Source organism: Hemitrygon akajei, chromosome 17 (genome assembly GCF_048418815.1).
Source record: "Hemitrygon akajei chromosome 17, sHemAka1.3, whole genome shotgun sequence".
NCBI lineage: Eukaryota > Metazoa > Chordata > Chondrichthyes > Myliobatiformes > Dasyatidae > Hemitrygon > Hemitrygon akajei.
Window position 1 is genome coordinate 59,930,112 of NC_133140.1, and position 12,250 is coordinate 59,942,361.

Consider the following 12,250-nt stretch of genomic DNA (forward strand, 5'->3'; position numbering starts at 1 on the left):
TTGACTCCCACCAACAACCCCCGACCTGCCCTCCAGTTTGGAAATTAATGGCCTGGTTGTGTCTGTGGTGGAGTCATTCAGATTCCTGGGGACTACCATTACCAATATTTTGAAGTGGACCAAGCAAGTTACGCTCATCACTAGGAAAGCCCAGCAATGACTGGTCTTCCTTTGCCAGCTTAGGAAACTGAACATCTCCGAGCATATGCTGATGAATTTTTGCCCAGCCATCACTGGAAGTGTTGTGACCACCTGTATCACTGCTTGGGTTCCCTCCACCTCCTCCCTCTCCAAGTCCAGGTTGCAGTGAGTGGTCCACTCAACAGAGAAGATCCCTGGCTGTCAGCTACCAACATTAAAAGAGCTGTTCATCGCCAGAGCAAAGAAAAAAGCTGAAAAAAATTACTGCTGACTACACCCACCCTAGCAGTCACCTATTTACAAAATTGCCATCAGGGAGACACTACATCCATCACCACCTGGACTACACATCATCTCTGAACCTTCTTTCCTGTAGCTATCCAGCCTCTCAACAAAACTCAGCCAAGTGTAATACTCTACCTGTCCCTGTACAACATCCATTAAGTGGCCTTTCCTGCTCTCCTTGTTCTGTTGATAATTGTTGAGTCTGTTCAAATGTTCACACAGTTTAATTATTGCCATTTGTGCATGTGACCCTTCTAATTGTTGATTTCTTATGGCTGTTTGCACTATTGTCTTGTAAGTTATTAGTTGCTATTGTGTTGTCTGTTATGATATTGTCCAGTGCTTTATGCTTGGTACCGAACCACAATCAATTCTGGTATGCTTCACATACTGGCAATAAAGTGGTTCTGATGAGTGTGGAGAACCTAGTAGTAGGGGGTTCATATTTGCAAGGGATTATCTATTTAAGGGATGAGGTTCAGGAGCCTCTGTGGCTCCTTTCCTCGAAGGAGAGTAGAAACAGAGTTTTTGAATAACTGTAAGGCAGAGGGCAATGTGCAGTATTTTGAGAGGCACGTCTGTTGGCAGGAGTGCACAGTTGGGTTTACAATGATTTTAATGAACGGCAATGCAGGCTTAAGGGACAGAGTGACCTTCTGCTCTGAAGTCACATGGTTGCTGATTGAACAGTGGTGGTGTGAGAGAGATATCTTTGCTAAGTGTTGCAAATTTTCAGTTTTTCTGCTTTTGTAGCTTAAATCTACTGAGCCATTTCTTTTGCTGTTTCATTCTGTGACTCATTTGCTGCAATGTGTTCTGGTTCATATCTTGTTCATGCTGTGTATGCCAGTATTGTCGTGGTTACTTGAAATGACTTGGAGACACAGACAATTCTTCAAGAAATTTAAACCTTTATTTGCAAACAAAGGCTGAGGCAATCAATGAACTTGTCACCGAAAGCCCACCGAGCTCCGGTGTACAGCGTTCTTTATAGTAATTTCTTATCTCAGTTGCATTTCAGTTTTATTAGCATACCCAATCAATTTTTAGTTGCATATCATCTATATATGAATTAATTAATCGCTCTTGCCTAGCCCGCGGTACGTCACCATTGTTTTTCACCCGTTCGCATTGGGGCCTTATTCGTGGCCAAGATTATGTTTTTCAGACAACCTCCCTCACAGTACATTCCTGCTCGCAGCATCCTGTCCGCCACCGTTATCTCGTACTAAACAAAGGCTGAGTGTAATACATGGGATACATCGCAGCTAATAGTGTTGCAAAACAAGCAGGTGTACTGTAAGTGCCATAATATGCAGCTAAGAGAGTACAAAGTATCTAGTGAAAACAACACATAACAAAATGTGCCTAGTAAAATAATACATATTAATATTCGGTACCTAGAAATGATTACATAGTATAGTAAATAGCTAATACATAGTGATTATAGTTCAGGTATATATAATGATTATATCAGGTATATTTCTCAATATAATCCCCCCTTTGAGACCCACAGGGTCTCACACAGAAAGAGAACACTCAGAGGCCTTGCACCAAAGCCAAAATAAAGTCCAGCATTTTAATCCCAAATTTGGGTCAACTACAATTTCCATACTCAGAGCTCAAAATGATCTCTCTCTGTTACCCTAGGCTGTTGAGCCAAAAACCTGTCCCTCCGTAGCTGAGACAGGAAAAAAGACTCAGGCACCCTTACAGACTAGTGTCCACATTATTAACACCTTCCAGTCCGCTTGATGCATCGTGCAGACTGTAACAGTACATCATCGGCTTTTCTCCTTGTCTAGGGTCAGATTCAACAATTTCCAGGAGCATCGGGAATTGTTTTGCTGTCGCATGCATTATCAAAGTCTTGAGACATGGAAAAAAACAGCACAGAATAAATGCACAACTTATCAGCACAATGCCTGCAGTCATTGCCAATTTAATCAGCCACGCACCCCATCCCCCTAGTTTGCTTTCTAACCAATCAAACCACCGATGCCCAAATCCTGCATTCTGTTTGACCTCCTTCCGCAGATCCTTTAATTTATTCATTGCTCGGGTGAAAGACCCTTCTGGGCTAGTATTATTCGGTATGAAAGTGCAGCATTGATCTCCTAACATCACACACACACCCCCTTTTTCTGCCAAAAGCCAATCCAGTACCTGTCTGTTTTGCCACGCCATCCTGCTAGTTGCATCCAGCTGTTACCCTAAGGCCTCCAGCGCATCGTCAGTGTAGTTGATGAACCTCTATTGATTGTAGTATATATAATTTATCCATTCAACATTTTTGCTTACCCCTATCACAGGTATGATAGCTTCCCAGTGAGCATCTCATGCGGTGTCAGGCATGTCACTCGATTAGTTTGCATGCGGTAACTCATCAATGCTAACGGTAAAACATCGACCCAATTAAGTTTAGTGTCTGCACAAATTTTGTTTAGTTTGGCCTTCAGAGTGCCATTGATTCTTTCCACCATGCCCTGTGACTGTGGGTGGTACACACATCCAAACCTTTGTTTTATTCTCAGTACTTGTAATACCAATTTGACCACCTTTTGGATGAAGGCCGAACCGCTGTCCGAGCTAATCTCCGAAGGTATCCCAAACCTTGGGATCACTTCATTTGTCAGGAACCTTACCACTGTTCCTGCCCCTTGATCCTTCGAGGGTATTGCCTCTACCCATCTGCTGAACCTGTCAATTACCACCAGAATGTATCTTTTTCCTCTTACCGTCTTTATCATATCTACATAGTCGATCACCAGATGTCGAAATGGTCCTTCAGGCACGGGTATGTGACCTATTGGGGTTGCAATCCCCCTTCGAACATTATTCTGTGCACAAACCTCACACTGTGCTAAAATATAGTCTACCGAAGCCTGTAAATAAGGCGACCAGAAACCATCCTTTTTTATTTTCCTTATTACTTCCCCCCTTGCACAATGGTCCACTCCATGTGCTTCTGAAATTAGGATAGTCAACAAAGGAGTAGGAGCTACCCACAAACCATCCTCTGTGCTCCACAGGCCTTCTAAGTTCTGCCTCCACATTGTCTGTTCTGCCAACGTTGCCCTACCTTGCATTTCAACCAGGTCCTCTATCATGGATTCCGGCTCTAGGCTTACCTGGGGTGCAATAATAACTGATGTACACCCAGACGCTTTCCTGGCTGCTTTGCTTTTCCTGTGCCTGTCTCTTGTGTTAGAACCACTGTGACATAACCCTCCTGTCGGTTGGATACATACAAATGAAAAACCTTCTCGTAGTCAGGCAAAGCTGGTGCTGACTGCAATTCCTGCTTAATAGTATTGAAAACTATCTCCGCCTCTCCATTCCACTGTAAGCCATTCTTCAAATTTGTATGTCCTGCTTCTTTCATTATCTTTCTCAAAGGTGCCACAATCTCAGCATATTCTCCTATCCAATCTGAGCTATATCCTGTCATTCCCAGAAACGTCATCATCTGCCCTACTGTTTGGGGCTTTGGAGCCTTCGTTATCACCTCAATCTGACTTGGCGCTACTGCCTTTACGCCTTTAGATACCATCCTTCCTAAATATTCCACCTGCTGCTTACAAAATTGCAGCTTTTTCTTAGATACTTTATGCCCTCCATATGCCAGTTTCTCTAAAAGTATCACAGTATCCCGTTCACACTGCTCTTCACTTTCAGAGCAAATCAACAAATCATCCACATACTGTATCAGTGTACTTTCCAACGAAATGCCATCCAAATCTTCCTTCAATACTTTATTAAAAACATGTGGTGAATGCTTAAATCCTTGTGGCATTCTAGTGTAGGTGTACTGGTTGCCTCTGTATGTAAATGCAAACAAATACTGACACTGTTCGGCTAGGGGAATGCTGAAGAAAGCCGAACACAAATCAATTACTGAAAAGGGGCTGTTTACTCTCTTAAGCACTCCTGCCGCTAACAGTCCCTGTATTGTCGGCGCTATACCTTCCTCTGCTTCTGGTCTTAAGGGATATTGTGGTCTCCTAGGTGGAACTGCTCCTTTCTTTAACCCTACCTCCACCGGACTGGCTGTTTCTATTTTCCCCACGTCCGTGTCATGTTGCGACCACAGAATAGATGGCAACTTGTCCAATATTTTATTTTTCTGCTGACCCCTTGCCTGCCCCAACAACGGCATGTGTGGCTGAGGAGTTACTTCAACTTCCTTACCAGCAAGGTTATGTGGGGTACAGCTTCCGGTATCCTGTACCATTCTTTCAAGAAGGTATTCCACCTGACTTGCAGGGCTGCCCCCTGCTTCCCAATTACTATGGCTTCCCCTTTTAGGTGTTGTCGAATTTCTGTCCTCATGTTCCATCTCCTCTCTACCTCCTTATTCTGAGCCTCATCAAAAATTACAGTACAATGTAACTCAGATTTGGGCACTACAGCCTCAGGTAATATGGCCTGCACACCCTGTTTCCACTTTTCCCAGGTATCCCAGATCTGATCTTCTATGTCCCCTATCCAAAAAACATTGGCTCTCTTATCTTCTCGCACTATCAATTGAGCCCCTGCTCTTTCCACACTTAACCCATTTCTGGTGCATTCTAATTTTAATTCCAGTTTCAATAAAGCATCTCTGCCTAACAAATTAATCGGAGTTCCTTTATATACTAGTACTGGTAAGACAATTCCTTTATTTCCCATTTTCAAATGCACTGGAGCCGTGCACTGTGTCAACTGTGTTTTCCCCGAGAACCCTACCGTCTTAATAAATTTTCCTGACATGGGAAGGTGAAGGGCATACTGTGGCTGTACGCAAGTGTATGTGGCTCCAGTATCTATCATCATTGGTGTCAGTTGCCCTTCTAACATAACCTGAACCATAGGTTCCTCCTCTGCCTCCCTTGTTATCATTGGGTAATGTCCCTTCCCACTCGAGTTCTCGGGGCACCCCTAATACCTTGCATAAGGATTTACAGGTCCGCTCGGACCCCCAGGAGCCAGCATGTAGCCAAACTGTGGCTCCCTTGCCATCGGCTCCTGCTGGTATGAGACAGGCCATGGTTTAAATGGGCAGTCTCTCTTCATGTGTCCAGGCTGGCTGCATCCCCAGCACAATCTTTCTGCCTCTCTTTTCCCCCTGTCTCCTCTCTAATCCACTTTGCCCATAACTCCTCTGCCCCCCTCCTTGGGAGTTCCAGTCCTGTCTGGGCTGTTGCTTAACTCTACTCTGTCCCCAATAGGGCATCTGTGGAAATGTTCTGCCGGAGACATTCATTATTGGCATGGGGTTTTCTGGCCCTTGACTGACAGAATGACTGGTTCCTCCATCTAATGGTGTAATGGCTGTACTCACATTAGTGATGGCTGGCAGCATCTTTTTGCTTTTGTCTTTGTCCTTCTTTTTCAGTTCTTCGAGCTGCATTTGCAATAGCTTTCGCTGCACCTCTTCTTGCTGCTCAGCCAGCTTTCGTTTGTCTCTCCGATATTTCTCCACTGCGTGGACTACGTGATCACTGAATGCTTGTGGGGTCAGTGATGACAGCCCAACCACCTCCTCCAATTTAGACTTGACCTGCGGAGGCATTGCATTCAAAATGCTCTGTTGGAACAGTGAGTTCAGAAACAAGTTATTTTCCACCTCTTGCTCAGTCTCCAGTCTCCACTTTTTCAACTGGTTTTCTGCATAGGCTGCTGGGTTTTCAGTGTCTCCCAGTAGTTCCCCCTTTAAGGCTTTGGGGTCTACTCTGGGTGGATAAAGCTTCCTGAGGGTCTGCCATACCCTCTGTCTCACTGGATCAAAATTGGCCCCATCAGTCTGTGGACTGTCCACATTATGTAAGCCAGCCATCTCCATCAGTTCTTTCAACTTGGAAGTTCCCATCAATCTTATCAGCAGTGCCTTCAAATCTCCCATAGCCAACAATCGTCCCGTTGTTTCCTCCTCAAAGGCTCTAATCCACTTTCCTGCCTCCTCGTGCAGACTAGGCAGAGTATTTTTCAGCCCTTCCAGGTCCTGGGATCCCCAGGGGATATACTGTACTTGTCCTGATCCCTTTACCAGCAGTGGCAGCATTTCCTTCTCCCCGTTCCATGTAATCAAGCTTCCTTCCTCACTTGGTTCTTTATCTATTGCTGGCCCAAGTACTACTGGCTGCCACTCATACCTTCCTGGGGTATACCTTCTTCCTTGCTCCTTCTCCACTCTAGTCCCCTCTTCCATCTCCAATATCTGCTTCTCCGTCCTCTCTCGTATTTCCTCCAAACTCTCGTCTCCTACCTTCCTTCAACTTCCTCTCAACTCACTCCATTCTTGCTGTCTAGATGATTCCTGTTCTCTTCTAGTCTGTCTGTCTCTATAGTATAACCGATACTCCTCATAATCCCTCTTCTTTCTCAGCTGCTGTAGCCTTTCCACTACTCTTTCCATCTCCCTTCTTTCCTGTTCTATCTTTATCTTTTCTCCCTCTATCTCGTTCTATATCCCCGCTTTTTTCCTCCTCATTATCCCAAACTTGGACTTCTCCCTGCATGTTTACTGTTTCCGTCAGCAGGGGGCACTGCTTAGGGGTTCCTTCCTCATTATAGGGAGGGGGGTTTTTCTGTTTCTTTCGCATCCGGGTACGAGCTGAAGCCAGCTTCTCACTGTACCCTCCTCTCTCTCTAACAGGCTGTTTTTCCAGCACCTTAGTGTCTTCCTCGTTTGTAATCAATATTCTACCTGTCCTCCTCAGCCTTTCTCCCTCCGTTCTGAAGAGTTTTAGCACTTCCATTTCTCGTTCTCTTTTTTGCCCTCTTTTCTTAGATTTATCTTTTGGTTTGTAATTTTTTAATTAGTCCCTCCATTTCTTCGCACAAACTTACATCAAACGTTCCTTCTCTTGGCCACTTTGTGACCAGGTTTTTGGTTCTTTTTTCCCATTTTTCTGAAGTTTTTGTGATCTCATTTAATTAACGGGAATTTTTTGCTCAGAATCTCTACTGCCGTTCCTTCACCTGTCGTGTTATTCTCTTTTTAAGGTATTTCAGAGATTCACAATTTGTTTACTGGATAATATTATTTACTCTAATTCTATGCCTAGTCTATTCTGTTCTGCCCGTGCAGACCTCTATTCAGAGCGGTACCCACAGAACTTGCTCTTTGCACCTCGTCTGTTCAGACCCTTATCTCTTAAGGTGGTATCCACGAGGATTTTCTACTCTAATTCTATTCTATATTTCTTTACCCTGCCCGTGCAGCCCTTCGCTCTATGCGAAGCGGTATCCACAGGGATTTACTCTACTTTTCCTTACCCTGCCCGTGCAGCCCTTCGCACTGTGCGAAGCGGTATCCACAGGGATTTACTCAATTTTCCTTACCCTGCCCGTTCAGCCCTTCGCTCTGTGCGAAGCGGTATCCACAGGGATTTACTCTACTTTTCCTTACCCTGCCCGTGCAGCCCTTCGCTCTGTGCGAAGCGGTATCCACAGGGATTTACCAACACCACGTGGAATTTTTCTTAACTTCTTATTAACTTATTTGTACTTGCCCTCACTGCAGTGTTCTTGATCAATCCTCTGAGCCTCCTCTGTTAACCCCCAATTCTGCCAGATTCTTTGGACTGGAGAGACCCTTCGGCAGTGGTTCCACACTTCTGAGACTCCAAGACCTCCCCAAAGCCAACAGAATTCTTAGTCCAAATTGTCGCAAAAAGCGCTTACCTTTTGTTTGGGTGCACCCTTAATTCTGTTAGCCTTATGGGGGTCCCTAGAGGACTGGGAAGCGTCCCCAATCTGCCGTTTCTTTTCCGCGGGTCTCTTTCCGACCCTGCTCGCGGTCGCCAATTTTGTCGTGGTTACTTGAAATGACTTGGAGACACAGACAATTCTTCAAGAAAATTAAACCTTTATTTGCAAACAAAGGCTGAGGCAATCAATGAACTTGTCACCGAAAGCCCACCGAGCTCCGGTGTACAGCATTCTTTATAGTAATTCCTTATCTCAGTTACATTTCGGTTTTATTAGCATACCCAATCAATTTTTAGTTGCACATCATCTATATATGAATTAATTAATCGCTCTTGCCTAGCCCGCGGTACGTCACCATTGTTTTTCACCCGTTCACATTGGGGCTTTTTTCGTGGCCAAGATTATGTTTTTCAGACAACCTCCCTCACGGTACATTCCTGCTCGCAGCATCCTGTCCGCCACCGTTATCTCGTACTAAACAAAGGCTGAGTGTAATACATGGGATACATCGCAGCTAATAGTGTTGCAAAACAAGCAGGTGTACTGTAAGTGCCATAATATGCAGCTAAGAGAGTACAAAGTATCTAGTGAAAACAACACATAACAAAATGTGCCTAGTAAAATAATACATATTAATATTCGGTACCTAGAAGTGATTACATAGTATAGTAAATAGCTAATACATAGTGATTATAGTTCAGGTATATATAATGATTATATCAGGTATATTTCTCAATAGTATCAGCCCATGTCATTTTCAGATGCATACTTTTACTTTTTCTTGTCTATTTCATGGCTAGCTGGAGAAGACAAATATCAGAGTTGTATTGTATATGCAATACTTTGAGAAGAAAATGAACCTTGAATCTTGAACTTCGTAAAGATACACTCATAAATTAATTTTCCATTCCGAATTAGTCAGTTAATTGTAACAAAAATATTATTTCCCTCTATTTATCAACACCTTCACTTATTAGAGTCATAGAGTCATAGAAAAGTCCAGCATAGAAACAGGTCCTTCAGCTATCTAGTCCATACTGAACCATTTAAACTGCTATTAACCTAAACCAGAACTGTAGCCCTCCATACCCCTACCATCCATGTACTGTACCTATCCAAACTTCCCTTAAACATTGAAGTTGAGCTCACATGCACCACTTAAGTTGGCAGCCTGTTCCATAATCTCACAACCTCTGAGTGACAAAGTTTTCCCTCATGTTCTCTTGAACTTTTCACCTTTCACTCTTAACCCATGATCTCTATTTGTAGTTCGACCCAACCTCAATGGAGAAAGCCTGCTTGTGTTTACCCTATCTTTTCCCTTCATAATTTTGTATACCTCTATCAAATCTCATCTTAATTAATATTCCCTTTCTATCTTCGCGAGAATAATTCTATGTATGCATATTTTCCTGGGCAAATCAGTTAACACTTCTCTTTCTTCTCACTCAGGAAACCACTCTACCTTGAATCTTCGTGCTGCATCAATTTTTTTCTGACAGAGATGGCCCCATACAGTCACCAGGCATAACATTTTGGAAGTCAAAATGTTTCCTTTAAAGGGCAGCAAGGATGTGATTGCTAATGAGTGGCTTGGGCATCTCTCAAGATTCTCACTGCAGACAAAACATAACCACCATTGGCTTTGCTTTATTTTTGTAGTTCACTCCATATGAGGCAGTTAAGTCTCTCAGCTCAACATGATCATCTGAACCTCTACTTTTTGAATCCCTGCCTGCACGTTCTATTCGAGACCCTTCATCAGGACTGCAAAGGAAGGGGGAAGCTGCCAGAATAAGAAGGTGGGGGAGGGGAAGGAGTACAAGCTAGAAGGTGATAGGTGAAGCCAGGTGTGTGGGGGAAGAAGGGTGAAGTAAGAAGCTGGGAGGTGATAGGTGGAAAAGGTAAAGAGCTGGAAAAAAGAAATCTGATAGGAGAGGAGAGTGGACCATGGAAGAAATGGAACTGTGTCTGGTATTTCCGATGGTGCTACATTTACATTGGTGAGACCCAACATGCATTGGGGGAACCGCTTTGTTTGAGCACCTTTGCTCCATCCTCAAAAAGCAATTTCCCAGTGGCCAACCATTTCAATTCCAAACCCCATTCACATTTTGTCATGTTGGTTCATGGCTACTTCTTCTTCATGAGGCCACTCTCAGGTTGGAGGAGCAATACCTTATCTAGGTAGCCTCCAACCTGATGGCATGAACTTCGATTTCCTCAGTAAATCCCCCCCCCCCTTCAATTCCTCTCTGGCTCCCCTCTTACTTCTTCTCCTCATCTCCTGCTGGAGTCCCTCCTCCTTCCCTTTCTCCCATGGTCCACTCCCCTCTCCTATCAGATTCCTTCATCTCCAGCCCACATATGACCTCCAGGCTTCTTATTTCATTTTCCCTCCCTCACCTATCGCCTTCTAGCTGTCCTCTTTCCACTCCCTCCAACTTCTTATGCTGGCTTCTTCCCCCTTCTGCAGTCTAGATGAAGGGTCTTGATCTGAAACTGAGGGAAAAAAAGATGTCAGAGTATGAAGGTGGGGGGAAGAAATACAAGGTGGTAGGTGAAACCAGAAGAGGGGGAGGAGTGGTGAAGAGTTGGGTTGCTGATTGGTGAAAGAGATAAAGGGTTGGAGAAGGGGGAGTCTGATAGGAGAGGGTAGAAGACCATTGAAAAAAGGGAAGAGGGAGGAGCACCAGAGGGAGGTGATGGGCAGTGGAAAAGGGAAATGGGAATGGGGAATGGTGAAAGAAAGGGTGGGGACAATTACTAGAAGTGTGAAAAATTACCCAGACGGATTATAAGGTGTTGCCTGAGTGTGGTCTCATTGTGGCAGTAGAGGAGACCGTGGACTGACGTGTCAGAATGGGAATGGGAACTGAAATGGGTGGCCACCAGAAGATCCCACTTTTTCTGGCCTCCTCCCCTTCCCCCACCTTCTTACACTGGCTTCTCATCTTTTTTTTCCAGTCCTGATGAAGGGTCTCAGCCCAAAACATTGATTGTTCACTCTTTTTCATAGATGCTTCCTGGCCTGCTGAGTTCCTCCAGCATCTTATGTATGTAGCTTGGATTTCCAGCATCTGCAGATTTTGACTTCCTCCATAATGGTTTCTGAGGCAGATTGATTCCTTCAAACTGCAGAGGCCAGCAATTCTTTGCGGGCTATTGATATTAGAAATCCTGCATATTTACTCCTTTTCAGCGATTTCTCTGCAAACTGTGAATGGAGTGCCAGGAATGGTAATTAAATAGTAGAAAGAAACAATCTTTTAGATAGAGTTCATCATTATTTTAGTCATGTTGCTAGTACAAAAGTAGAGACAGCAGTGCTGTAATAATCTAAATTATTGCTCATCTGAAATTGAAAACAAGGACTAAGGCAAGTGTTTGTGTTCCAGTGTTTCTGTAACAAGGAAGTTGGGTTTCAGCAAATTCTAGCTTGCCAAACAGATGATTTTATGAACTTTGATACCGTGATTTTATTACCTTTGATAAACTTTGAACAACTATTCTTTCTGGATAATATGTTATATTAATGAAAATTGATTCAACAATAAACTTGACATGGCCCTTAGCAGAATAGCATGGACATTTTGGAGCACCCACGTTAAGTAAGTCCAGCTAGGTTACCCCAAAGGCAATCTCAACATGTCTGTTGAAGTAAAGGTGATCAGCCTTATTTTTATGATTTATGTGTATTTTACCCTATCCACTATTCCACTGAACCTCAATAACTCCCCTCACCCCATCCCCTCACAACAACTCTTCCGTCCCTGATGAGAAAATGGAATTTTACACTTGCTGTCTCATCACTCTTTACACTCTTGCTGATGCTGCGGCAGGGGTGATGTTGATTTCCACAAAGTCTTCTAAAATACTGGTATTCATTTTAGTGGGAATTTACTTGGGATCTTTGCCTGATATCATCTTCTTTTCAGTGTGATTCACTATGACTTTGTTTTGAATGATTCAGCTATATAAAAGAACCTGTCATTAAATGTAGGGTGGGTGGAATATAATTTAATCATTCTACAATAGAGTTCATTGTTCCATGATCAATATGAACAAGAGATCAAACACTGAACAGCTGGTGCTCCTCCCACCTTTTCTTCTATGTCCTTCTGTCAGA

The 12,250-nt window shown here is 43.7% G+C and overlaps 1 protein-coding gene across 2 annotated transcripts; it reads right to left on the reverse strand.

The window, feature by feature from the left end:
• Window positions 1-1,317: 1,317 nt before the first annotated feature.
• On the reverse strand, window positions 1,318-8,348 carry LOC140740759 (uncharacterized). Of its 2 annotated transcripts, none has more exons than XM_073070253.1 (2): window positions 5,750-8,348; window positions 1,318-2,295 (listed from the first exon to the last, which is right to left on the reverse strand). In XM_073070253.1, exons 1-2 carry the CDS (start codon window positions 6,614-6,616, stop codon window positions 2,137-2,139), a joined length of 1,026 nt encoding a protein of 341 aa, XP_072926354.1. In that variant the 5' UTR covers window positions 6,617-8,348; the 3' UTR covers window positions 1,318-2,136. The 2 variants fall into 2 exon arrangements, with proteins under 2 accessions (XP_072926354.1, XP_072926355.1); XM_073070254.1 differs by having other exon boundaries at window positions 1,318-2,679.
• Between the last annotated feature and the right edge of the window lie 3,902 nt (window positions 8,349-12,250).